The sequence below is a fragment of the Equus asinus genome, chromosome 3 (assembly GCF_041296235.1).
Source record: "Equus asinus isolate D_3611 breed Donkey chromosome 3, EquAss-T2T_v2, whole genome shotgun sequence".
Lineage (NCBI taxonomy): Eukaryota > Metazoa > Chordata > Mammalia > Perissodactyla > Equidae > Equus > Equus asinus.
The window spans coordinates 161,602,122-161,625,889 of NC_091792.1; the positions used below are offsets into that span (position 1 = coordinate 161,602,122).

The 23,768-nt window shown below is 62.5% G+C and overlaps 2 protein-coding genes across 18 annotated transcripts; one reads left to right on the forward strand and one right to left on the reverse strand.

Moving 5' to 3' along the window:
• Nucleotides 1-6,627: 6,627 nt before the first annotated feature.
• On the reverse strand, nucleotides 6,628-23,579 carry IDUA (alpha-L-iduronidase). 15 transcript variants are annotated; one of them, XR_011502396.1, is made up of 14 exons: nucleotides 23,244-23,543; nucleotides 22,241-22,381; nucleotides 11,518-11,603; nucleotides 11,250-11,357; nucleotides 10,872-10,967; nucleotides 10,580-10,782; nucleotides 10,243-10,422; nucleotides 9,904-10,120; nucleotides 9,344-9,556; nucleotides 9,082-9,203; nucleotides 8,876-9,001; nucleotides 8,708-8,788; nucleotides 8,225-8,325; nucleotides 6,628-8,052 (listed from the first exon to the last, which is right to left on the reverse strand). XR_011502396.1 is itself a non-coding variant. In XM_014832156.3 (14 exons), exons 1-14 carry the CDS (start codon nucleotides 23,399-23,401, stop codon nucleotides 7,946-7,948), a joined length of 1,935 nt encoding a protein of 644 aa, XP_014687642.1. In that variant the 5' UTR covers nucleotides 23,402-23,573; the 3' UTR covers nucleotides 6,628-7,945. The 15 variants fall into 15 exon arrangements, 11 of the variants coding, with proteins under 11 accessions (XP_014687642.1, XP_044623962.1, XP_070362522.1 ...); XR_006526246.2 differs by having other exon boundaries at nucleotides 9,904-10,123; XM_014832156.3 differs by having other exon boundaries at nucleotides 8,712-8,788; nucleotides 23,244-23,573.
• SLC26A1 (solute carrier family 26 member 1) lies at nucleotides 14,568-22,241 on the forward strand. Of its 3 annotated transcripts, XM_014832163.3 has the most exons (5): nucleotides 14,572-14,707; nucleotides 15,514-15,600; nucleotides 17,065-17,304; nucleotides 18,448-19,057; nucleotides 19,808-22,241. In XM_014832163.3, exons 4-5 carry the CDS (start codon nucleotides 18,476-18,478, stop codon nucleotides 21,335-21,337), a joined length of 2,112 nt encoding a protein of 703 aa, XP_014687649.1. In that variant the 5' UTR covers nucleotides 14,572-14,707; nucleotides 15,514-15,600; nucleotides 17,065-17,304; nucleotides 18,448-18,475; the 3' UTR covers nucleotides 21,338-22,241. The 3 variants fall into 3 exon arrangements, with proteins under 3 accessions (XP_070362513.1, XP_070362514.1, XP_014687649.1); XM_070506412.1 differs by lacking the exon at nucleotides 15,514-15,600 and having other exon boundaries at nucleotides 14,568-14,707; XM_070506413.1 differs by lacking the exons at nucleotides 15,514-15,600; nucleotides 17,065-17,304 and having other exon boundaries at nucleotides 14,569-14,707.
• Nucleotides 23,580-23,768: the final 189 nt, after the last annotated feature.

A 23,768-nucleotide genomic window follows, 5' to 3' on the forward strand; every position in this document is an offset into this window, starting at 1 on the left:
TGGTTGATATTTACAGAACAGTCTAACATTTTCTGGGGCACAAGTCTCAAAATATTTAAAATAATTCAAGTCATGCAAAGACTGTTATCTGACCACATTGGAATTATATTAGAAATCACTAACAAAAAGATAACTGGAAAACTACTCAAATATTAGCAAACCAAATAATCAACTTCTTAATTTCCCATGTATTGAAGAAGAAAACAGAAGGAAAATTAAAAATTATTTTGAACCGAATGGAAATGGAAAGACAATATATCAAAAACTGTGGGATGCAGTCAAAGCCGTGTTTAGAGAGAAATGTATAGCTCTAAAACACCTGTGTCAGAGGGGACAGGCCTCAAATCAGTGACCTCAAATTCCATCCAAAGAGACGAGGAAAAATGAGAAGAGTGAAACCCAGAGTGAGCAGAAGGGGAATAGTAAAGGTCATGCCTGAAGTCAACGAGACAGAGAACAGAAAAACTGCAAAGAAAATTAGCGGAACCAAAGCTGGTTCTTTGAGAAGATCAACAGAACCCTTACAGATGGACCTGGAGAAAAAGAGAGAAGACACAAATTATGGATGTTAGAAATGAGAGAGAGGACATCACTGCAGATTCGACACACGTTAAAAGAGTAACAGGAAATGTTAGGAATAACTTTATGCCAACAAATTTGACAGCTCAGAATGGACAAATTCACTGAAAAACAAAAACTAGCAAAGCTCCCTCTGGAAGGAATCAATAACCTGAATATATCTATCAAATAACTTGAGTTTTTAGTTAAAAACCTCCTGACAGATGGCGTCACTGAGGATTCTACAGTACACATAAGGAGGAAGTGACAGCCATTCTGCATGCGCTCCGCTGGGGACGGGAGGGAGGGAGGGGCGGCGCGGATGCGGCCCCGAGCCAGCACTCCTGTGACGCCAACGCCAGATGACGACAACCGAGGCCTGCGGAACAATGTGTCAACACAGATGCAAAATGTTTGTAATTTCAGTTAATCACGTTCAACAACATAAAAGAAGTCTACACATGACAGTAAAGTGGGGTTTATCCCAGGGGTGCAAGTTGGGTTAACACTTGGAAATCATCAATGTAACTTACCATATTAACGGAAAGACTGACCATACTGTTATCTTAATGGTCACACAAAAAGCCCTGGACAGAATCCAACATCCATTCTGATTTTTAGAAAAACACCTCTCAGCAAACTAGGCTGGATGGAGAAGGACATCCCCAACTTGATACAGGCACCAACGGAAACATTACAGCGAACACCACACGTGGTTGTTGAAGACTAACGCTTTCCTGAGGCCAGAAGCAGCCACAGGCTCACTCTTGCCCCGCTCTCCAGCGCTGTGCTGGAGGTTCCAGACAGTTCAGATTGGAAAGAAAGAAGTAAAACACTCTTGATTCGTAAATGATCTAAGCAAAAAATTCTATAGAATCTACAAGAAAAAAACCACTAGGACCAATAATAGCAGCACACTTTGCAGACAGCTAGATGCAAGAGCAACATCTAAAAGGCATCGCTGGAGGGTGTGCGGCGACTGGAACTTCCACACACTGCTGGTGGCGCGTACCACAGCGCCGCCACCTGCACCACAGCTCAGCAGGGTCTGTGGAAGCTGAGCTCACACCTGACCCAGTCCTCCCACTCCTGGTGTTTACCCAACAGAACGGAAGGCGCACGTCCACACGCAGACTTGTACACATGCTCATGGCAGCTTTCTCCGTGCTAACCCCGAACTGGACACCACCCAGATGCCCACCGACAAGCAAGTGGGCAAACACCTGTTCTGTGTCATGCAGCAGAGCCCAGGGGGTGATAAAAGGGTGAACTACAGACGCTCAGAACAGCACATGTGACTCTCCTAACAAGCATGCTGACGGAAGAAGTCAGTGACGGAGAGTGCACCGAGCAGGCCATTTGCACAACATCCTGCAGTGATCGAGCAGCTCCGGGCCCCCTGGGGCAGGTGGATTCCGGGGGCATGTTCACTCTCCAGACTGTGGTCACGCTTTCACGGATGTAACACGTCAACACGTACCAAACCGTACGTTTTAAACAGTGCCGTTTATTGTGTCAATTGTACCTCCATAAAGGTGTTATTTTCTTAAAAAGGCAAACCAGGTCGATGTGCTAGAAAAACAAGGGAGAGGCCTCCGTGGAGGGGTCAGGAAGGCCACTGGGCTGACGGGCGCACAGACCCTCCATCAGTGTTTGCTGAGTGAGTTCGCAAACCTCTGAGTGGGGTGTAAAGCGCCGTAGACTGATTAAGGCACACCGCTTCAGTCTCTTCTGCTTCACCTCCTCTCCTGCTCTGTCAACTCGAGAACCTCACTGGAGCTTTTCCCTCATCAGAGCGTAGGCTGGCCTCATTCCCGGACCTGCTCTTGACCCACTGCCTGCAAGGACCGGGACCCACTCACTCCTTCCTCTTCAAGGGACCCATGGGGTGCTACGGGTGACTCTTGGTCACAGACACTAGGGTGGGCAGCCCCTCTGAGGGGTGAGCTCAGAAGAGCCAGTCTCCTTCCGAGGGGCTCACCAGGTGTGGGTGACACAGTCCTGCTTCACAGCTGGCTGTCACAGGACGTGGCCAGAGCTCGTGGGCGTGGCTGCTGGACAGGACAGTAGGCCAAGAAGAGCCCTACCAGCTCTGGCGCTGACCAGCACTCCTGCCGAGATGGGGCCCCAGTCCCCTGCAGACACTCATCCCTGAACCCTTGAGTGGATCTTGCTCAAGGCCAGGCCATCCTGCCCAAGGCTGACGGGTGGACGAGCTTCCCTGATGGAGAAGCCCGGCTGCCACTGCCACCGGCCCAGGGCTGCTCTCCTGAGGGCAGTGGTCTGGGCTGGAGGCAGGAGCTGGGGCAATGCTGGCACCCGCGGGCCCCTCCCGCATGGCTCCAATGCACAACCTTGCCTGGGGGCCCACTGCTCTACAAGCTGGCGCTGAGGCCCAGGCAGGCCCTGCTGGGGACAAGGGCAGGCAACGGGGCTCTGGCCACCTCGCGGGGCTGTCTGAAGCCACCTCGGTCCTGGTGAGAAGGGCCACTCAGACCATCCTACAGGCGGCCCCTCTCCTGTGCCAACCCAGCTGGGCCCCAGCCCGGGAGGCTCCAGGGGGATTTCTGACCTGGTGTCTGGTGCTTGGGCTGCACCCCAAGAGGGAGAGCAGGTGTTGTCCTCCGTGGTGACATCTAAGCAGGGGTATACGCACCCCGACAGCTGCACCCAGGGCCTCTCTTAGGCTGGGGCACTCACGAGGCTGCATCAGGCCAGGGGCTGCCCTCCCTCCACACCCCCCACTGCCCAAGCTGACCCCGTGCCCACTCTGGGCTGCAGGTGAGGGTCCCAGGCTCAGGACGGCCTCCCTCTCTGCAGCCCCTCGACTCCCCTGCGGCCCTGAGAAAGGCCGGGCTCCTCTCCCTCCTCCTCTGCCCCCCACTGAGCCCTCGAGCCCAGTCCCACTGCCACCCCTCCCTGTGCTGGGCTGGGGTCAGGCCCAGGTGTGTGGAGGCATCCAGCTCCTCTGCCTGGCCTTGGCTTCCGCTTGGGTCTGTTCTATGTACAACCTGGACGGGGTCCATGGTGGGGTCAGAGGTCTCAGGCCCTCTTCCTCCTTCACGCCTGGGAGGGGTAATGTCCGCCTCCCCGCGGCCCAAACCCCTGCACAAGGCTCCCTGGGGCTTTCCCTGACCCACCCCTGCAACCAGGCCCAGCCCTGAAGCTCTGGCCACTGGGACGCGTGTCCTCCCTGCCAGGGCCCTGGCCGGTGGGGCCATCAGCACCAGAAGTGGCCCCAGAACACACTCTCCACACAGGGTTCTGGCATCGGGCGGCTCACAGATCTGAGGGGCCCAGGGCTGACCTTGTGCGTGGGAACCGGCATCGCAGCTACTCCAATTACCAGGCTGGCCAAGTGCAGGTGGAAGACAAGGGGCTGGTTGCTACGGCAACAGCAGTGCTTCTAAAGACTGGGCGTCCCTCCTCCTCCCTTGAATGGGAAGCGGCGAAGCTGAGAGCCTAGGGCACGTGGGGGTCAGGGGCTCCGTGGCCACAGGGCCGTGCCCAGGGCCCGGTTCTACAGGCTGCAGCCCGAGACCCTTGTCTGCTGATGAATGGCAAGAAGCAAGGAAGGGTGGGGCACCTGAGACCTGGGAAGGACACAGGACAGACAGGCAGGAGATGGAAACCGTCGGGTCCCCTCACTGGGGGACCCCACCCCCGGCTAAAGCCTGCCACGTCTGCGCCTTGGCCATTTCTCTGTTGCCAGAAGCAAAAGAAGATGAGATCCCAGCACAGCCATGATGGATGGCTCTCCAAGGAAGATGCACCCCAGACCTCCCTGATGGTGCTGTGGGAGCCAGGGAGCAGCATGGCAGCCACCTCCACCACGGAACACGCAGGTGCAGTGGGTGCAGCCACGGACGGGCATGGGGCTGGGCAGGCCTGAGCCCCTGGGAGTGGAGTTAGTGGTCAGGAGGCTGGGGGCTTGCCTCAACCCAGCCTGCGGCCATGTCCCCGCACACCATGGGGCCTGCTGTGCCCGTGTGTGGACGAGCAGCACCTGTTGTCGGAAATGCAGCCTCAGGCCCACCCCAGACAGACTAGCAAGTCAGACCTGAGTTTAACAACACCCAGGTGACTCACATTTCTTGCACAATGGACCCTCAAGGGTCCTCAGCAAACACGAGATGACCGATCGCATGCAGGGTCCCAAGAAATGAAACAAGCAAGCAGCTTCAGAAATGTTGCCTGAAGCACGTGCGGGGGAAACACCATAGGGCTGGCAGGCCGTCCTCCGCCACCGCCCGTCGTAGGAGGCTTGGGGCCTCGTGCCCAGGTCCCAGACTGAAGCCCATTCATGGAGCCAAAGCCCTTGACAGAGGGGGAGGCCAGGTACCCTGAAGAAGAACCCACAACACGGTCTCCGAATATTCCCAAATCTCTAAGGGGCACCTGTGGCCATTTGCAGGTACTGCCCTGAGGAGAGGAGACCTGACCTCCTGGGGGTTCTCGGATAATGGCTCTGAACTGATGCCAACTCATCACCTAGAAACCATTGTCACTGGGGGGACGGGGCTGGAGGGACCTGCCAGTCGACAAGCACTGGCCTGAGTCCATGAGCCAAGGGCTTTGACCCCAGAATGTAGAGTGGGACACTCATATGTACCCAGTGGCAGCATCCCCTCATTGGTCCCCTGACCTGTGGAGGAAGGGCTATTATGGAATCCCGGGGGCCTGTCCCTCCTTGCCACACAAAAATAACACATTTCTGGGACACTGCAGAGATTAGTTCCAACATCAGAAACTATGCAGATGCAGGGGCCCGCCTCCGTGTACTCTATATAACGTGCCAGCTGGGTGTTGAATGAGAGGACCGCAACGTGACCCTCAGTGACGCCCATCACAGCTGAGGACTGGACGGACGCGGATCTACTGGAGGCATCGGCCCATGGCACCTGCCGCAGCTCACCAGGCAAACACCTTCTTTCCCATCCCCATGCGGGAAGAAACCAGCAGCCGCGTGCCTCACATGACGGGGATGTCAGCAGCCTTCACCGTTGGCCTCGATGGCACCAACACTCCCACTGTCTTAACGTGACCCAGAGGATCCTAGTTCCTTCATGACTTTATGCTAATTGGACTGGGTGACTGGGTGGATGAGAGGGACCCTGATGTCTCAGTGAGACTCGAGCCCACAGCAGGTGGGAGAGAAACCCTGTGGAAGTCCAGGAGCCTCTAGGGAGGCTTTAGGGATCCGACGGTCTGGGAAACGTTGGGATGTCCTATTTAAAGTGAAGTAAGCTGTTTTACCTTATACCACCCACTTCTTTTTCTTTGCTGAGGAAGATTCACCCTGAGCTAACATCTGTGCCAATCTTCCCATATTTTGTATGTGAGCCACCAGCACAGCATGGCTGACGAGTGGTGCAGGTCCACACTGGGCACTGAACCCAGGCCACCAAAGCCGAGTGCGCCAAACTCACCCACGAGGCCACGGGCCAGCCCTCTACTGCCCACTTCCAAGAGGCACAGTGTGTGGTGCTGGGACTCGGTTGGGGGCAGCAGGTACATCTACACAGGTTGCTCTGACCCAGCAGAGGCGCAGATCTGAATGTACTGCTGCTTTGCCCAAAGCCAGCACACATGGAGCTGGAGGGAGGGCAGAGCGGGCGGCCGTGCTGCCCTGGTGGCTCCCACTCGGCGGGTGTGAAGCCCCTGGTGTCCGAGGAAGGACCTGGGCACCCTCCCAGTACTGACCATCGGGGGTCCTCAGGCCGCTGAACCAGCAGGTGGAGAAGAGGCCACTTCACCACTCCAACGACGGCTCCTGAGCCCACAGACAAATGGGTCAGAGCCTGGTACGGGCTGAGCTGTACCCCCCCAATGCAGACGTTGAAGTTCTAAACCCCAGCACCTCAGAATGTGATCATAACGAGGGACAGGGTCTTCAACAGGGTGGTTCAAATGAGGTCAAGCAAGTGGGCCCTGATCCCATGACTGACGTCCTTGTGAGAAGCAATCAGGACGCAGACACACACTGGGAGCCACGGAGAGGCCTCAGAAGAAACCAACCTTGGTCTTGGACTTCCGGCTGCCAGACCATGAGAAGCTAAACGTCTGTGGTTGGCGCTGCCTGGGCTGTGGTCTTTATTTACAGGAGCTGAGCCGACCAGGCCAGGGCTTCATGGTGGGGCAGAAGACAGCACCCGGAACCCAGGGGGCCTCCCAGCTACCCCCACTGCCCCTCTGTGCAGTGACGTCAGTGAACAACTGTCCCCAGACACACAAAGACTGGGGCCCCCAGAAAGACGGAGGCATGGAGCCCTGAGGCCCCACGTGGGGAAAGAGGCTGGGGAACAGGTGCTGGCTTTGGGGTTCAGATAGGAGTGTGACAAATGGACACCTCCCACTCAGGATGAGGCAGCTGGCGGGTCTTGGAGGCTCCTGAGCTTTCCACACAGATGGAGCCGGCAGGTGCACAGGAGCCAGAGGGTCGACTAGGCCTTGTTTTCCATCTGCCCGTCCAGGTCCACATCCCACACTCACCCTGAGCCCAGGGCAACCCCGGAGGGCAGTGGAAGGAGGAGAGTGGGATGGGGGCCTCCTTGCCCCCACTCCTGCTCGCACGGCCCCCCAGCTGGCTGTGTCCCTGGGCCCAAGGTCTCTACTCCTCAGCAGGTGGCGTCTCCTCACCTTTGTCCTTCACCTGCTCCGTCTGCTCTGGGGCGGGGGGAGCCCCAGGCTGCTGCGCCCCCCTTGTGGCTTTCCTGCCCTGCCCGCATATCTACACACATCCCCAAACTGTCCTCCTCTGAGCACACCAGCTGTTTCCTTCTGGGGCCAGATATGGAAGGAGAATGACAGCGGGGGCATAGCCCGCAGTGGACACTGTGGGCCTTTTCTGCCGCTGCCCAGTCTGGGCCAAGCAGCCTGGAAGCCCCACCTTCCCCTCTACCTTCCACCCTCCACCTTCCCCCAATCTCAGGTAGTGGGTCCTCCCTGGGCTCCATCCTGACCCAGGTGCACCCCCGGCGCAGCCTCAGCTCCGCAGAACAGGTAGAGAGGCAGGGCTGGGAACAGGGTCTGCAGCACCCAGCAGTGACGCCAGAGACGCCAGACCTGCTCCTCCCTGAGGAGCTCAGGCCTGACTGTGCTCAACCCACTTCCACCCCAGCCCCACAGGTCGGGGAGAGCGCTCTGAATGGGAAGGAGGTGGAGAAGGCCTTGCTCCAGCCGGGCACATCTGTCCGGTGCCCATCCACAAAGGCCAACCCCAAGACCAACATATGGAAAGGCACTTTAAGGGGGTGTGTGAGTGGATAGGAGGGGACAAACAGAGCTGAAGACGAGCTGATGGGCCCGTGGTGGTCCAGCCTGCCTCCGCTCCTGGCCGCTGGGTCCGCTGGTCAGCACAGGCTCAGTCACTGGGCAGTGGTGGCCCTCACGTGGCAAGGACCTCTAGGTACTGCACAGGGTCTGAGAAGGGGCCTGGCCGGGCCCAGTAGTCCACAGCTCGAACCCGGTAGAAGCCAGAGACGACAACTGTGTCTGGAGACACAAAGGTACACCTGCATCCTTGAGCACAGGCCCCCCTGAACCCACCCCAAACTCCTAAAGCCCCTGACTCCAGGCTTCAGGAGGCCTGGACCAAGCCCACAGGGCACTGTACTGAGGCCCAGGGGTGGGGTAGCGGAGGCCAGTGTGGTGGGGGCAGGCGCACCTGGGCTGAACACAAAAAGGTTGAAAGTTGATGGCTTCCTGCTGATGGGAGTGTACCCCTTGTCCTCTGGGGAGAACTGGATCTCATAGGTCCACAGACACCTGGAGGAAGAGGGGGTCAGGGCCAGAGCTGGGCTCCAGGGGGGCTGGGCGCACCCTGAGCCCTCTTCCTTCCAGCCCCTACCTGACCCCTCCCGGGTCCCTGGCCACACTGAGGGGAGAGGGCTGGAGCCTGACTGCCGCCTGCAAATGTCCCCTGTAGGTGCCCCCACCCCCATCAGACAGGCTGTGACCTCGGGCCATCTCCAGCAGTGCACACAGTGAGGGGGTGGTGAGGAGCAGAGGCGAACAGCCTGCGTGGGGGGTGCACAGTGGAGTGGCCACATGGCCACGGGAGCATGAAGAGGCTGTGGGTGACAACAGGGGTGGGAGCCGCCTACATGGCAAGTGCAGGACAGGGTGGGGCAGGATGGTGACCACTCACGCACTTGGAGCCCACGTGCTCATCCGACCAGACCAAAAGCAGCTGCCCGCGGGTCAGGGGCAGAGCACGGAGCTGGGTCACCTGGGGGGTTAGGCTCCATGACCGAGGGGGTGGTGGAGGGAGAGGCGGGGGGGAGGGGCAGCGGCATGGGGAGGGGCTGCCACTCACCTGGCCTGGCGGCTTCTCAGGGCGCGCGCACAGGTGCACCAGCAACAGCGAGGGCAGCGGGAGCTGTGGGCGCAGTGTCAGGCGGCCGCCGGCAGGGAAGGGGCGTGGCGCTGAGGCTACCGGGTCCTGGGGACAGGGGCAGGAGTTCAGGGCCCTGGAACCTTGGCAGCTGCCCTGCCCGCGCCTCGCCCACCCTGCCCGCCGACCTCGGCCGTGCGCATGCGCCGGAACTGCTCTGCGGAGGGAAAGACTGGCCGGCCAAGGCGCTGCCACTCGCTGTGTGGGCTGCAGACCCGGTTGTCCAGGTAGAGCGTGACGTAGACGAGTCCTGGGGAGCCAGAGCTTGGGCCATGCCTTGCAGGGCCTCCCCTTCCAGGCCCCACCCTGCCTGAGCTCCATCCACCCACCCACCCCCGCTCCCCACAGCAAGACCCCTCCCTGCAGTCCCCTCCCTGGGACCCCGCTCACCCGGGCCCGGGGGCACCCCGTGCAGGCGCAGGGTCACGGCGACGCTGCGGTTGGCATGGGCACGTGTGTCGTCACTCGCGTAGACCAGCACCGTGGCGCGCCAGGCGTCCACGGGGCCAGCAGGGCGGTGCGCGCTTGCCAGGACACCCACTGTGTGGTTGCTGTCCAGCACCACCCCCGCCTGCGACACCTCGGCCCAGAGCTGCTCACGGTCTGCAGGGTGGGAGTAGGGGGGTCACTGTGCGGAGGTCACTGCTCCTCTGCCACCCCAGGACCTGGCTTCCCACCGTTTGTCCACCTCCACTGGAGGTGTCAGCCACTAACAGCCTCTGCGGCCCACTGAGCTGGGGCAAGTGGGAAGCGGAGGGACCAGAAATAGGTCGGAGAGCAGAAGCCTGCTCTTCCCCACCCCCGCAGGGCACCCCTGCCTGGGCCTGGAAGGACATCCCCGCTCAGTGAGGCCCTGCCCTGGCCGCGCCGCAGCGTGTGCCAGGAGGCCTGTGCTTTCCCGTCCGGGCGCGGGTGGGCAGGAAGCAGGCAGGGACACAGGGCTGGCTCACCCAGCAGGGCCAGCAGCCCCATGGCAGTGAGCACCGGCTTGCGCAGCAGCTGCACGTGGGGTGGGCGGGTGTTGTTGACCTGAAAGCGCGCTGTGAGCGTGCGCTGCGAGAAGGGGTGCGGGTGGTAGCTCAGGAAGGCATTGTCATTGCTCAGGAGCGCGTATCGGATGGAGGAGCTGTCGTTGGCTACCAGCAGGTTCTGGTGCTGCGCGATGACCTGCTGGCATGCGGGGTGGGCGTCAGGAGCGGCTGGTACCACGGCCACCCACCCCCAGCCCTGCACCCCCCAACCCCGGGAGGAAGGCCGCTGTGGTGGAGAGGCCTTGGGGGCGGGCCCACCTTCACCACCATGGCTGCGTAGGTCACGTCGGTCCTCCACGGCTGCGGCAGGGACCAGCCCACGAGCGGGTCTGCCTCATCATTGTAAATGGGGGTGTCGGCAAACCTGGGGAAGAGCTGCTGTATCTGCCGCACGGTGGCCTTCTCCTGCTCCAGGATGTAGATGGAGCTGCCTGCGCCCTGCAGCACAGCCCAGGCTCAGCACGGCCAGGGCCACCGCGGGACCGCTGCTGGTAGGGGAGGGGGTGTGGGGCTGCCAGCGGCAGGGGTGCTGGGTGGGCATCAGCTCAGGAAAGGGCAGTCCCCTGTGGGCAGAGGGGTGGGGTCCTGGGCGCACCTTCTTGTGCAGGGCAATGTAGTCCAGCCGCACACCAAGCTCCCCAGTGAAGAAGTTGGAGCCATGGTGACAGTGCTCCAGGAGGGCCCAGCACAACGGGGAGGCCGGCGGTGGGTGGAAGGAGTCGCCAGGGCCACCCAGGCGCAGAGCTGGGCTGGCCACTCGCAGGCCCTCGGAACAGGCATCGTAGTAGTTCAAGAAGCCTGGCGGGAGGGGCCGCAGAGTCCACACCCTGGTGCCTGAGGGTCCACGGACCCCTCTCAGCTCCACAGGACCCCAGAGGCACACCCACCTTGCATGGTCATGGACACGTTGTCAAAGTCGTGGTGGTCTGGCTCGTTCCACGTCTCGAAGTTCCACTTGGAGACATGGGCAAGTCCGTACCTACCTGCAGAGGGGTCCTGCTGTCTGTGGGCCCCTCCCCTGGGGCAGGGGAGTGCAGCCCACCCCACTCCCAGGGAGGCACCCACGGCTGGGGGTTTGGAGGCGATGGGGAGTGTCTGGTTCCATGTGCACCCACCCCCAAGCTGTCTGGCCTCCCTCCCCTATCTCAGGAGGCCCTGGCTCAGCGGGTTCATGACAGAGAAGACCAGGGAGGCGGCCCAGGTGACACAAGAGAGCCTGCCCAGAAGCACCCACCCGGTTCCCCCGGGGCCTGTGCCCTGCTCACCGATGTATCTTCTGGCCAGGAGGGAGACCAGGTCCTTCCATTCAAAAACCTGCTGCTTGTCCTCGAAGTCGGTAAAGTGTCCAGACGGGCTGCCCATCAGCTCAAAGCCTGCAATGGAAGAGGGCAGCCATGTCCCCGTCCCCCCGCCTGCACAAGACCCACGCTCTACCCGGCCTGGGCTCTGCCACACCAGCACTGAGGCCAGTCCTGGGCGGGCAGCCAGTGAGGACCCGGAGGGGCCATGTCATGGGGAGAGGGCAGACCTTACCGGGGAGGAGCTGGTTCTCCCTGAGAAGGTCCAGGTACCTGTCCAGGTGGGTGAAGTTGTAGCTCAGGCCCTCTCCAGCCGACCCCCTGTAGAACACTCAATGTCAGGGCAGGGGAAAGTGGGCCCCAGGCTGGAACTGTGGCTACATTCAAGCAGGTAGCGAGTGTAAGGTGCCACACAGGACTCAGCTCCAGACTCATCAGTGGGCCTCTTCCCTTAGAAAACACTAACTATGGAGGTCTATCAGTCACTCCTAGCCTAGTATGAACTAGTGTGCCTGTCCTGGAACCCCACCCTCAAGCCTTGAGGGCCTCAGAATAGCTTGGAGCCCAGGGGTGGGTCGCGGCAGGCAGTCTCTTGGGAAAGGTACAACAGCATAGAGTAGGGGAGAAAAGGCATCCTGAAGACAGCTGACTGGGAGTGGGGGGCTGTGGGACCAGAGCCTGGCAGGACCTGGGGGTGCCACACCCTGTGTCTCTGCACCTCCTATAGGCCAGGGCCCCAGATTTGGCTCAACAGAATCCTGGCCCCGCCCCTGCACTCCAAGAGGCAACATGGACAGGCAGGAAATGGAGAACGGGGCTCCCCATCCTGCACTATCCCAGACGGGACAGGCATCATAGGGTGACTACTTGACTCTTTGGGAGCATCAGACGTGCCACAAAGGGTGTGACAAGCAGCACAAGGCCAGGCAGGGAGGACCTCGCCCAGGTAACATCTACGATGATCTATCAGGTGATGGCACAAGTCGGCAATGAGAATACCTGGTGGACAGATGGGACCCACCCTGCAAAGGCCCTGAGGCAGAAAGGAAGTCACGGAACCCAAGCAGCAGAAAGGCAGCGAGTGGACCTGGGTCAGAGTAAGGGTGTGCATCATGAGGGATGAGGGTGCATGAGGCCTTGTGACCGTGGTGCGGAGGGACCTGACTCAGGGTGAAATGGGGAGCCCTCTGAGGGATCCAGAGCAGTGCCATGCCTTCTTTAGTTTGTTTGTTTTTAACACAATTTTTTAGAGCAGTTTTAGGTTTACAGCAGAATTGAGGGGATAGAGAGTTCCCATTCCCCTGCCTGGACACAGGCACAGCCTCCCCCACCACCAGCATCCCCACCGGAGGGGGCACACGTTACAGCGGATGGACCTGCACTGACACGTGTCCGTCACCCCAAATCCACAGCTGACGTCGGGTTCACTCCCGGTGGTGTACTTTCTATGGGTTTGGAAAGATGCATAATGCACGTGTCTGCCACTGTAGTGTCACAGAGAGCGTCACTGCCTGAAAAGTCCTCTGTGCTCCACCTGTCCGCCCTCGCCGCCCCAAGCCCTGATCTTTCCACTGTCTCCATAGTTTTGCCTTTCGTCATGATTTTGTTTTCTAAAGATTGGCCAATCTCTTTTCTTTCCTTCTTCTCCCCAAAGCCCCCCAGTACATAGTTGTATATTCTAGTTGCAGGTCCTTCTAGTTGTGCTATGTGGGACGCCGCCTCAGCGTGGCCTGACGAGCCGTGCTAGGTCCGCGCCCAGGATCAGAACCAGCGAAACCCTGGGCCGCTGAAGCGGAGCGTGAACTTACCACTCAGCCATGGTCATGATGTTTTGAAAAGATCCCTCTGGCGGCTAACTGGAGCCAGAAGATGGCCCCCCAGGGAGGGGTGGTGTGCCTGGATTGAGTGGCGGCCACAGAACAGAAAGGAGCTGGAGTGGATGGATTTAGGAGGTAAGGAGGTGAGGGCAGTCCAGCACGGCCCATGGGTTTCGGCTTCAGCCACGGGCAGGTAGGGTGCACACCACAGGGGCAGGCAGGGAGAAGCCGACATTGAGCTGGGTCTCAGATTTGCCCATGTGGAAGTGGATACCCGAGGGTGGACCTGGGGTGGGTGAAGTAGGCAGGAGCAAGCACTGAGCCTGGGCTGGCCCAGGTGGGCGGGTGGTGGGGGGCAGGGGGTCTGAGGGCTTCCCCTGGGAGGCGTGGTCCATCCACCTCTTGATCTGGGGATGAAGGCCAGACGGCCAGGGCCTGCCATGCGCCCTCTGCTGGCCCCAGCTTTGTCCGCAGGTGTGGCTGCAGGGGAGGGGTCACGGGGAATCTGGCCCTGAGGCTCCAGGTCTGTCAGTCTCCCCATCCCGTGCCACAGCCTGGCCAGCCCAGCGCTGTCCCCTGGACACAGCACAGATCTGGACAAGTCATTGCCCCCGCTCCGGGTCCTCCTCTTCCCCACTCCTCACTATGCACAAGGTCCGGCCTTCAAAGCCCACGCAGGGGCCTGAATCCAGCCACCACGCACAGGGCCCCCTGCTCCTCCAGGGCTGGCCGCACACCCTGCTGGCCCTCGCTGGCCCCTCTGCGGCCAGACAAGCAGATGCACTGCGGGGATTCACCCCTTCCCAGCCACCACCTTCCCCCCATCCAAAGGTCACAAGCGGTAGCAAAGAAAGCAAGCTTCACCAGCACGTGGGTAAAGACCAAATGCGCGGGCGGACGATTCCAAAGTCCCACAGCGTGTGCGTTGGGGGTGGGGGGGCAGGCGCGGAGATGGTGACCGCGTGGAAAGGGAAGGCACGGGCGCGGGCACCCGGCTTTCTCCGCAAATCCTGACACTGGGCCAGGCACACAGCTGGCCGCGGGTAATGCGGCTCCTGTGCTCAGTGTCGGGGTTGGCGCCCCAGCAGCGGAGGCATCTCCAGCCTGTCACCCTGGCCCAGCAAGCCTCAGCAAGGAAGGATGCCCTGGGGGCCAGTACACTTGCCCCCAGGCACCAGGAGACCCGACCCCGGGGTGACTCCAGGCCAAGAAACCCGGGAGGAGCAGTCCTTGGGCCCTACTGTGGGTGCCTTGGTCTCCCTCAGCCTTGGCCCCGGCTGGAGGGGGAGTTGAGAGATCTAAGCTAGGGAGGGGGCTGAGCAGCGAGGTGAAGGGCACAGCCCACCCCGACACTCCACCTGCAGTGAGGCCTGGGTCGAGACGCAGACTGGGCCACCGACAGGCCGGAAAGTCTCTCCATCCTTCGCAAGGGGCCGAACCTGGGTGCGAGGCACCAGTGGGGTCGCCTCCCGCTCCTGGCCTGGCCCGCGGCAGCTGCACAAGGGCCTCATTCACCGCGCGCCGGCGGCCGGTCGCGCAGCACCAGAGCTCCCCCATCCCCGGGCCTGAAGCGCGTGCGCCGCAAGGACGGAGCTGAGCCGGGGCCTGGTGAGTGCTCGCGTGCGCGGGGCAGGGACCCTAGTCGCACATGCAGGCGGGTGAGGACCGGGCCGCGCAGGCCAGTGGTCAGGGAGCAGAGCCGAGCGCGCGCTGGAGGGTGCGCAGGGCAGGAGAGGGATGCGCGGGGCGGAGACCCGAGCTGCGCGCTCCCGGAGCAGGGGGCGGGCTCGAGGCCGCGCGTGCTCGGCGGGGGAGATGCGCGGGGGCGCGAGGCGGGCACACACAGACCCGCGGCTCCGGAGGACCTGTAACCGCGGTCCCAGGATGCAGGTGGGAGGGTGTCAGGCCAGGACCAGCTGGAGAGAGGCAGGTCGAACCGGGCCTCCGCCTTTTCTGGACCCGGGAGCATGAGTGTGCGCGGCAGGTCTTTCGCAAAAAACTCGGTCTGGTCCTCAGGGCCCTGGAGAGGAATGAGCTGACCCTGCTCTTTTCACTTGTAGAGATACAATGTTTCCTTTCAATGCAGCCAAACAGGCAGAGGGACTGGGGGTGGGGGGGACGGACGACAACACCTCAAGCCCCAGGGGGTCTGCACCCAGCCACCACTACTCTGTCACCCGACAGCCTTCTGTGCCACACTGCTCTGGCCCTGTCCCCTCCTCTGGGGAGACCTCCGAGGGAGTGGGCCCAGGCCCGGGGGGCAGTGAGGCTCCCACCTGGCAACCCCACCTCTGCCCACAGGGGCTGCTCAGGGAGTTCTCCCACTGTCCCTTTGCCAGTAGCTAGGCCTTGAGATGAGCACTCTTTGACCCCTCAGTATCTGCTCAACGCCCTACCCCCCAAACACACACCAGGTGGTGCACCTTATCTGCCCGGAGGAGGGGCCGGAGGCCCTGGACTGCTGTGACTCCACGTGCCCTGCCCTCTGGCCAGCGGCTCTGGTAAACCATGGCTCCCCGGCTGGGTAAACAGCTCCCCGCCAGAGCCGCGTGGGTCCCTGGCCGGACTGCGTTAAGGGGTAGGGGGTGGGGAGGCCCTAGGCTCTGCCCTGGGTGGGGGATTCAGACCCCACAGGACAGGGTGAGATCTCGGGGCCCAATGCAGACTCTTTAAGTAATCCAGATCTGGAGAGAGAAAGGCCAGTGGGGGTCTCGGCCCTGTCCACGCCCCACCCTCACTGCAGGTGTGGGGACTCGCTCCCACTCTCTGGCCATCCCCCTCACCCTGGGTTTCCACTCCCATCTTTGCCCCTGGATGGAGCTCCTGGTCTTCCCCAGCCAGGCGCAGGGAGGCTCCAGAGGTCTCAAAGTCGGGCTGAGCGGGGGGGGGGGGGGGGGGGCCTGGATGGGAGCCCCTCAGCATCTCACTGTCCTGTCCTGGGCAATGGAGCCCCCAGAGCCCCGGCTGGCTCTGCAGGGCAGCTGGCTATTGATCTTAACTCCCCACTCAGCACCTGGCAGGCCCTGGGGACACGAGAAGCAGGGCTGAGTCAGCTGCCCACAGTGCCCAGGCCAGCCCCGCCTTCCAGCCCCACCAAAGGGACCACCGCAGCCTCTGGGGCCTCCCCTCCAGGACCGCAGGGGATGGGCCCCCTTTAACACACCACTCCTCCAGCACCCAGGGACGGAGGTTCACTTTCATTTCTTCATTCTAAAGCTGGGGACCTCAAGTTCTGAATAATCATTTTGAGAACAACAGCTCACCATTAGTTTATCACGTGTGGGCACGTGTAGTCATCTAAAGGGATGGTTTACCCTCAGGTCAGCCCTATGAGGCAGGTGCCACGTGTCGTGGAGGCCAGGCACCTACCCACAGTCACAGGGGTCAGCCCCGGGCTGGAATCCAGGTGGTCAGGCTCAAAGGACAGACCCAGGGCCACCCTGACAGCACAAGGGCACACACACACACACAGCAGCCTCGTGCCGGCTTTCCATGTGAGAACTCAGAACAGAGGCTGCAGCTGTGGCTGCCCAGTGCCGACCTGGCTCAGGCAGCCCTTGCCTGTGCTCCAGCATGGATCAGACCCGTCTCCCCCAGGACAGAGAAGGTCCACGGACAGGACAAGGAGACCAGCTCCTTCCTTGGTCCCCCTTCCATCCTTGCCCACCCTCTGGGGTGAAGGGTCATCCTGAAGGGTCTCAAGCTGCCTGTGCCCCACCTGAGACTGGCCAGGCTCCTGAGCCTCCTGCCTCCTCCAAGGGCCAGAGAACCCAGGCATCCTGCTCCAGCCGCCCGCTGCCTCCACTCCTGGGAGGCTGGGAGCTTTCGGAGGCCCACACAATTGTAATTATTTGTGAGCCTCTGATTACAGAACAACTTCCCGGATTAGCCGCTCAGGTAATACTGGTCAGGGGCAACCTGTGACTCAGCAACCTTTGGGGTAAATAATTTAACTGCAAACCCAGCACAGCCTCGAAGTCAGATGCCACCCACAGAGCACTACCCGCCCGCCAGCGCCAGATCCACCACAGCCCAGCTCCGGGCAGCAGCTCTGTGCCGGAACCCTGCCGCCCCACTCACCACCCGCCAACAGAAGCCAGAGGGCTCGGAGGTCCAACTGGCCAGCAGCCCCTGGCCTTGGAGGACAGACAGGTCGGGTGCCTCGCCACCCTCCAGCCCACCGAGCCCGTGCCAGGCTCCCCCAGGTAGGTCTTCCCTGGGCCCTGCTGCAGGACAGTGAAGGCCCCAGGTGACTTGGCCACAGCAGAGGCCAGCTCCCTGGGGGGACAGTGTGAGCGGGAGTCTAGGGTTTCTCTTGGGGAATCTCAGGCACAGGGCAGGTGGAATTTAAACAGCCCTCAATCTACACACCTGGACCCCAGGAGCTTGAGCCTCAAGGCACTTGGGGACCCATGTGGGGAGCTCTTCAGAGGAAGGAAACGCAGCCTTATAACGGTCCCCAAAGGAGCAGACCCGCCACTCTGGAGCCCACAGGCTGTGCCCGCCACTCGTCCTCCACACCGAGGGACACTCCGGGTGTCCTGGCCCAGCGCACACAGGGAACTCGACACAGCACCAGGCTGACCAGGCTCTGAGGGTGCAGAGACTGTCTGCCCAACGATGACACGAGAGGAAGGTCAAGAGCTGGTCTGAGCTGGACTCGGCACAGCTGTGAAGAGGAGGGCCAAGGCCGCCGACACCCTGTGCTCCAAGAGGGAGGGCTGGGCTGGCCGGGCTGGCTGTTTGCAGAGGGCTGGGCCTGGACGGCGGCTGCCCTCAGGAAAGCAGGGACAGTCAGCAGGCGGTTCCATGGAGCCCCTGCGCAGTGTGGGACACCAACCAAACCCAGGAACACGAACACACACTCAGGAAGGGTGCCCCGCCATCCCAGACACCGGGCAGACGACAGACGCCAGTCACCCTAACCCGCCTCCCTGCTGGCCTTGCCAAGATCCCTCTCCCAAAGCACGTCCCAGGAATCCTGCCACAAGGACGGGACACGTGGCAGGTGCTGCTCCAGAGAGCACCCCTCCCCCGGCACAGATTTGGGGTCCCAGCATCTGCCAGGCTCAACGGGGGTGTCAGGAGGCCCTCTTCCTCTGAGCCCATGACACCCAGCGCCACAGTGCAAAGAAGGAGAGATGGTTGGAGGGGACCACGGTGGTTTGCACAGGGGAGCAGAGGGGCCTCTGGTGTGGGCATGTGGTGACAGCGGGCCTGCGCCTGGATGGGGTGGTGGACAGGGAGCAGTGGAGCTGGCTTTGGTCACATGTGTCTGGGTCTCTGCAACAGCCTCTGACCCAGCACGTCCCCCCACCCCAGCGACGATGCCCACTTCTCTGTTACAGTTTTCCCCAAGGGACCTGGTTCCCCAGGATGGAAGTGCCCCCGGAGCAGAGTTGGGGGCCGGTGCTAGTCCGCCGGCAGCCCCCAGCAACCCAGGGCCTGCGCGAGACGCTGAAGGCCAGACTGCGGCGGAGCTGCACATGCAGCATGCAGGGGGCCAAGGCGCTGGTGCAGGACCTGCTCCCCGCCACGCGCTGGCTGCACGGTTACCGCCTGCGGGAGGACCTGGTGGGGGACGTCATGTCCGGGCTGGTCATCGGCATCATCCTGGTGCCGCAGGCCATCGCCTACTCGCTGCTGGCAGGGCTGCAGCCCATCTACAGCCTCTACACGTCCTTCTTCGCGAACCTCATCTACTTCCTCATGGGCACCTCACGCCACGTCTCTGTGGGCATCTTCAGCCTGCTCTGCCTCATGGTGGGGCAGGTGGTGGACCGCGAGCTCCTGCTGGCTGGCTTCGACCCCGCCCAGGATGGCCCGGGGCCCAGGCACAACAGCAGCACCTTCAACGCCTCAGCCGCCATGCTGGCGCTCGGGCTGCAGGACTGCGGGAGGGACTGCTACGCCATCCGTGTCGCCACCGCCCTTACACTGATGACCGGCATTTACCAGGTGAGGAGGCAGCTGTACGGGATCCTGCGGAGCCAGGCCTGGGCTCAGATGCCGGCTTAGCCACTTGGAACTGCCCCCGAGGTGCTCGCCGCCCACCGGGAAGGGCCGAGCAGGAGAAGTACAGGGTCAGGGCCTCAGGGGACAGTGGGGTTAACTGGCAAGGAGAGGACAGAGAGGCAGAGGCAGAGGTGTGTGTGGGATGACACCCCAGGACGGGCCCAGAGGGGCTGAGGTGCCCAGCGGGCGGGGAGTCTATCCAGCCAGCCGTGGCCTGGGCAGGGACAGGCAGCCAGAGGGCTGCCTCGACTCCAGACATGCCGATTACGGTCCACATACCCACTCTGAGCTTCCCACCCCGTGTGGGACCCTGAGGGCCACCTGCCCTCCTGCAGCCTCACCACACCCAGCCTCTCCTGTGGCAGGACTGTCCACTCCAACGTCAACCCCTCCAGGGACCACTCCAGGTCCCTCCCATCAGCTCCAGATCTCCTGGGATGGGGTGGTGCCACTCACAGGGCAGGAGAGAGGAGCTGCCTTCCAGGGCTCAGAGCCCACATACGTGGGCTGGCAAGGGCCAGAAATGAGCATCCGTGGCCATGTGTGTACTTCCAGTGTCTGCTGTGGCTGTGTGCACGTGCATGCGTGGGAGACTGTGAACGGAGTTCACTCAGGAACTAAGCAGCAGCAATGGAGAGACGTCAGGCTCTGTGCTGCGGCCACTCCACTGCCCTGACCCCATTGTGTCCACAGGTCTTCATGGGTATCCTCCGGCTCGGCTTCGTGTCTGCCTACCTCTCACAGCCACTGCTCGACGGCTTTGCCATGGGGGCCTCAGTGACCATCCTCACCTCCCAGCTAAGGCACCTGCTGGGCGTGCGGGTCCCGCGGCACCAGGGGCCAGGCATGGTGGTCAGCACATGGCTGAGCCTGCTACGCAGTGCTGGGCAGGCCAACCCATGTGACGTGCTCACCAGTGCCGTGTGCCTGGCCGTGCTGCTGGCCGCCAAGGAGCTCTCAGACCGCTGCCGGCACCGCCTGAAGGTGCCACTGCCCACGGAGCTGCTGGTCATTCTGGCGGCCACGCTCGCATCCCATTTAGGGCAGTTCCATGAGCGCTTTGGCTCTAGTGTGGCCGGCGACATCCCCACGGGCTTCATGGCCCCGCGGGTGCCGGACCCCGGGCTGATGCAGCGCGTGGCGCTGGACGCTGTGCCCCTGGCCTTCGTGGCCTCCGCCTTCTCCATCTCACTGGCTGAGATGTTTGCCCGCAGCCATGGCTACTCTGTGCGGGCCAACCAGGAGCTGCTGGCCGTGGGCTGCTGCAACGTGCTGCCCGCCTTTTTCCACTGTTTTGCCACCAGCGCTGCCCTGGCCAAGAGCCTGGTGAAGACGGCCACCGGCTGCCGCACGCAGCTGTCCAGCGTGGTCAGTGCCGCTGTGGTGCTGCTGGTGCTGCTGGCACTGGCGCCACTGTTCCGGGACCTGCAGCGGAGCGTGCTGGCCTGTGTCATCGTCGTCAGCCTGCGGGGGGCCCTGCGCAAGGTGAGGGACGTCCCACAGCTGTGGCAGCTCAGCCCAGCCGACGCACTGGTCTGGGTGGCCACTGCGGCCACCTGCGTGCTGGTCAGCACCGAGGCTGGCCTGCTGGTTGGCGTGCTCCTCTCACTGCTCAGCCTGGCCGGCCGCACACAACGCCCACGTGCTGTCCTGCTCGCCCGCATCGGGGACTCAGGATTCTACGAGGACGCCGAGGAATTTGAGGGCCTGGTCCCTGAGCCCGGGGTGCGGGTGTTCCGCTTCGCGGGGCCACTCTACTACGCCAACAAGGACTTCTTCCTGAAATCGCTCTACAGCCTCACGGGGCTGGATGCAGGGCGCGAGGCCGCCAGGAGAAAGAAGCAGGGCTCAGGAGCAGGGGTCAGTGAGGAAGACCCTGTTGAGGGCAAGGACCTTGGCCCAGGGAGCAGCTCAGCTGTGCTGGTGCCCACGGCGGGCAGCTTCCACGCAGTTGTCATTGACTGTGCCCCGATGCTGTTCCTGGATGCGGCCGGCATGGCCACGCTGTGGGACCTGCGCCGAGACTACGGGGCCCTGGGCATCACTCTGCTCCTGGCCTGCTGCAGCCCTGCGGTCAGGGAGGCCCTGAGGAGAGGCGGCTTCCTCGGGGATGACCAGGGGGATACGGCTGAGGAAGCACAGCTGTTCCACAGCGTGCACAGCGCTGTGCAGGCGGCCCAAGCCCGCCACAGGGAGCGGGCGGCTGCCGACTCCACCCTCTAGTAGGGCCAGTGCCTGCCCCCAGTCTCCACTCCCTCCTGGGAGCCCAAGGCAGACCTTCTCCCCTGTGGCTCACCAGGACCCCACACAGAGCAATGTTGTGCCGCCTCTGCCCTGGAGGAACCAACACGACCCAACGAGGCAGGAGGATGGTGCTGTGAACACACGCGAGGACCAGACACACAAAGACCCAGACACACAAGGACCAGCCACACGCGGACCCAAGACCTGGGCCCTCGAGACGAACACCGCCAGTGCCAACCAGGGCTCTGGTGCCATGCGTCGTGAGACTCGTTGGATGTGGCATCGCCATTTTATTAGAATGAGGACCCCAAAGCAATCATGTGGCTCTAAGGTGCCAAAGCCTGACAGCTGGGGGCTCTGGCCAGGGCGTGAGGGTCTCTGTGCCTCTGAAAGCACCCCCAGCACACACACCCAAGTGTTCCTTACCCCTCATGCCTCACCCTGCGGGGCCTTGCAGGGCCAAAGGCAGGTGTGAGTGACAGAGCCTCACCTCAGCCCTCGGGCACAGCGTCCCTGCACAGCCCCACCCGAGAACACTCAGCACGGGTCACCTGGGTGCCCACTCCTGGTGCCTGGTCCAGCCACAAAGCCAGGGCAGCGGAACGCCCACATGACCCCAAGCCTCCCGGCAGACCTTGGGCAGGAGGGCAGCTGTGCCCGACCCAGGGGCTGCCCAGGCACCCACGGCCCCGCAGAGCCAAGGAGGACCATCCTCCTCGTCTCCCCACAGGATGCCTTGCCAGGAAGTGTAGAAGCAACAGGTCCTCAGAGCAGGAGCCCCTCCCCTGCTGCCCCTACAGCCGGGCACCGTCTCCTCGCAGCCTCAGTCCTCATCTCCATGCTGTGGGCTCTGCCCAGCTGCCCACCCTCTCCAACACCCACCTGGCCGTGATGAGGTCCAGCAGCCAGTGGGTCCGCACCTGCTCGATGCCACCATGAGGGATGGCGCCCACATAGGCCAGGTTGAGCTTCTGGTCCCAGCTAAGGTCATACTGGTCAGCCCGGCTGTGTGGCAGTGGGGGACTGGGGACAGAACAAGGAGGAGTGGCGGAATTAGTCCCCGTGGTGGGGCTGGCAGAGCGGCCCGGCACATCCCGCACCAACGGGTCTAGGCCCCAGGGCTGCCCAGGACACAGGCTCTGGCAGACAGACTGGGGAGTGTTCACCAGTGAATTTTATGTCCCTGATGTAATAAAATGACTCCTAACACCAGGAACGTTGTGAAGTCTCATGTTTATGGGGGTCAGGGGCTTCCAGAGAAGAGAGAACCACATGTCAGCGCACTCCTTGCCCCACCAGCCTGGGGCATCTCAGCTGGAAGCCTGACACAGAGAGGCTGGGGACACGCAGGGATGCAGGGCAGGTCCCACTGCAGGGACATTCGACAGCGTCGGAGCTGCCCCCTTGAGAAGGTCCTGGCCTGCAGCAAAGGGCAGTGTCCTGAGCCAAGGCCCCTCCCAGGGCCTGGGCTGCCCCGTCGGCCACCAGGCTCAATCACGAGGCTCCTCAAATCTCTGGCGGCCACCAGGCAAACTCTGAGCCTGGACCCATTCCTCCAACACAAAGGGTACCCACTCAGCCAGGAAATTCCCGCGACACCCCAAAAACGCGTGGAGCCAGCCGACACAGAACAGACTCCGCTCTGATTGAGGGTGGACCCCAGGGGAAGGATTGAGCCGGCTAGGGGCATTTCAGGGCTTGGGCGGCCTGCCTCATTTCGGAGCGCCTACTCCGCGCAGTGGGCACAGGAGTCGCCGGGGCGCAAGAGCCCAAGGGTCTCTCCAGATGCGGCAGGGGAGTCCCAGAGACCCGGAGGCCGGGCGCGCGGCGGGACAGAGGCGAGATGGGCCGCTCGGGCCTCAGTTTCCCCGCGCGGGGTTCTCACCAGAAGCCGGTGCTCCTCCAGAAGGGCCGCAGGGGACGCACCACACGGGCCGCGTCCACGCGCACCAAGTACGGAGCCTCGCCCAGGGCTGCGCGGTGCGCGATCAGCAGCGCTGCCAAAAGCGTGAGCAGCGTGGTGCGGGGGCGCAAGGGGCACATAGCAGGGGCGCGGGGGGCGCCGGGGGCGCAGGGTCCGGGCGCAGGGGCGCGGAGGTGGGGCGCACGGCCGGAGCGCGGACCCCCCGGAGCCCTGCAGGTCCACCCGCTGCTCCGCGCTCCGGGAGTCGGTCTGCGCCGCGACTGCCGGTTCCGCCTCCGGGTCGCGTGCCACGTGACTGCCACCGCGGGGCGGGGGCGGGGCGGGGGGCGGGGCCTGGGAGGGGTGTGGCCGGGACCGGGGCGGGGAGTGGGCGGGTCTTGGAACGGGGGCGGTGGGCGGGGCAGGGTAGGGGCGTGGCCACGTCTTGGAACCCAGGCGGGTGGGGCTGGGGCGGGGGCGGGGGCGGGGGCTTAGGTGGGCCGGCGG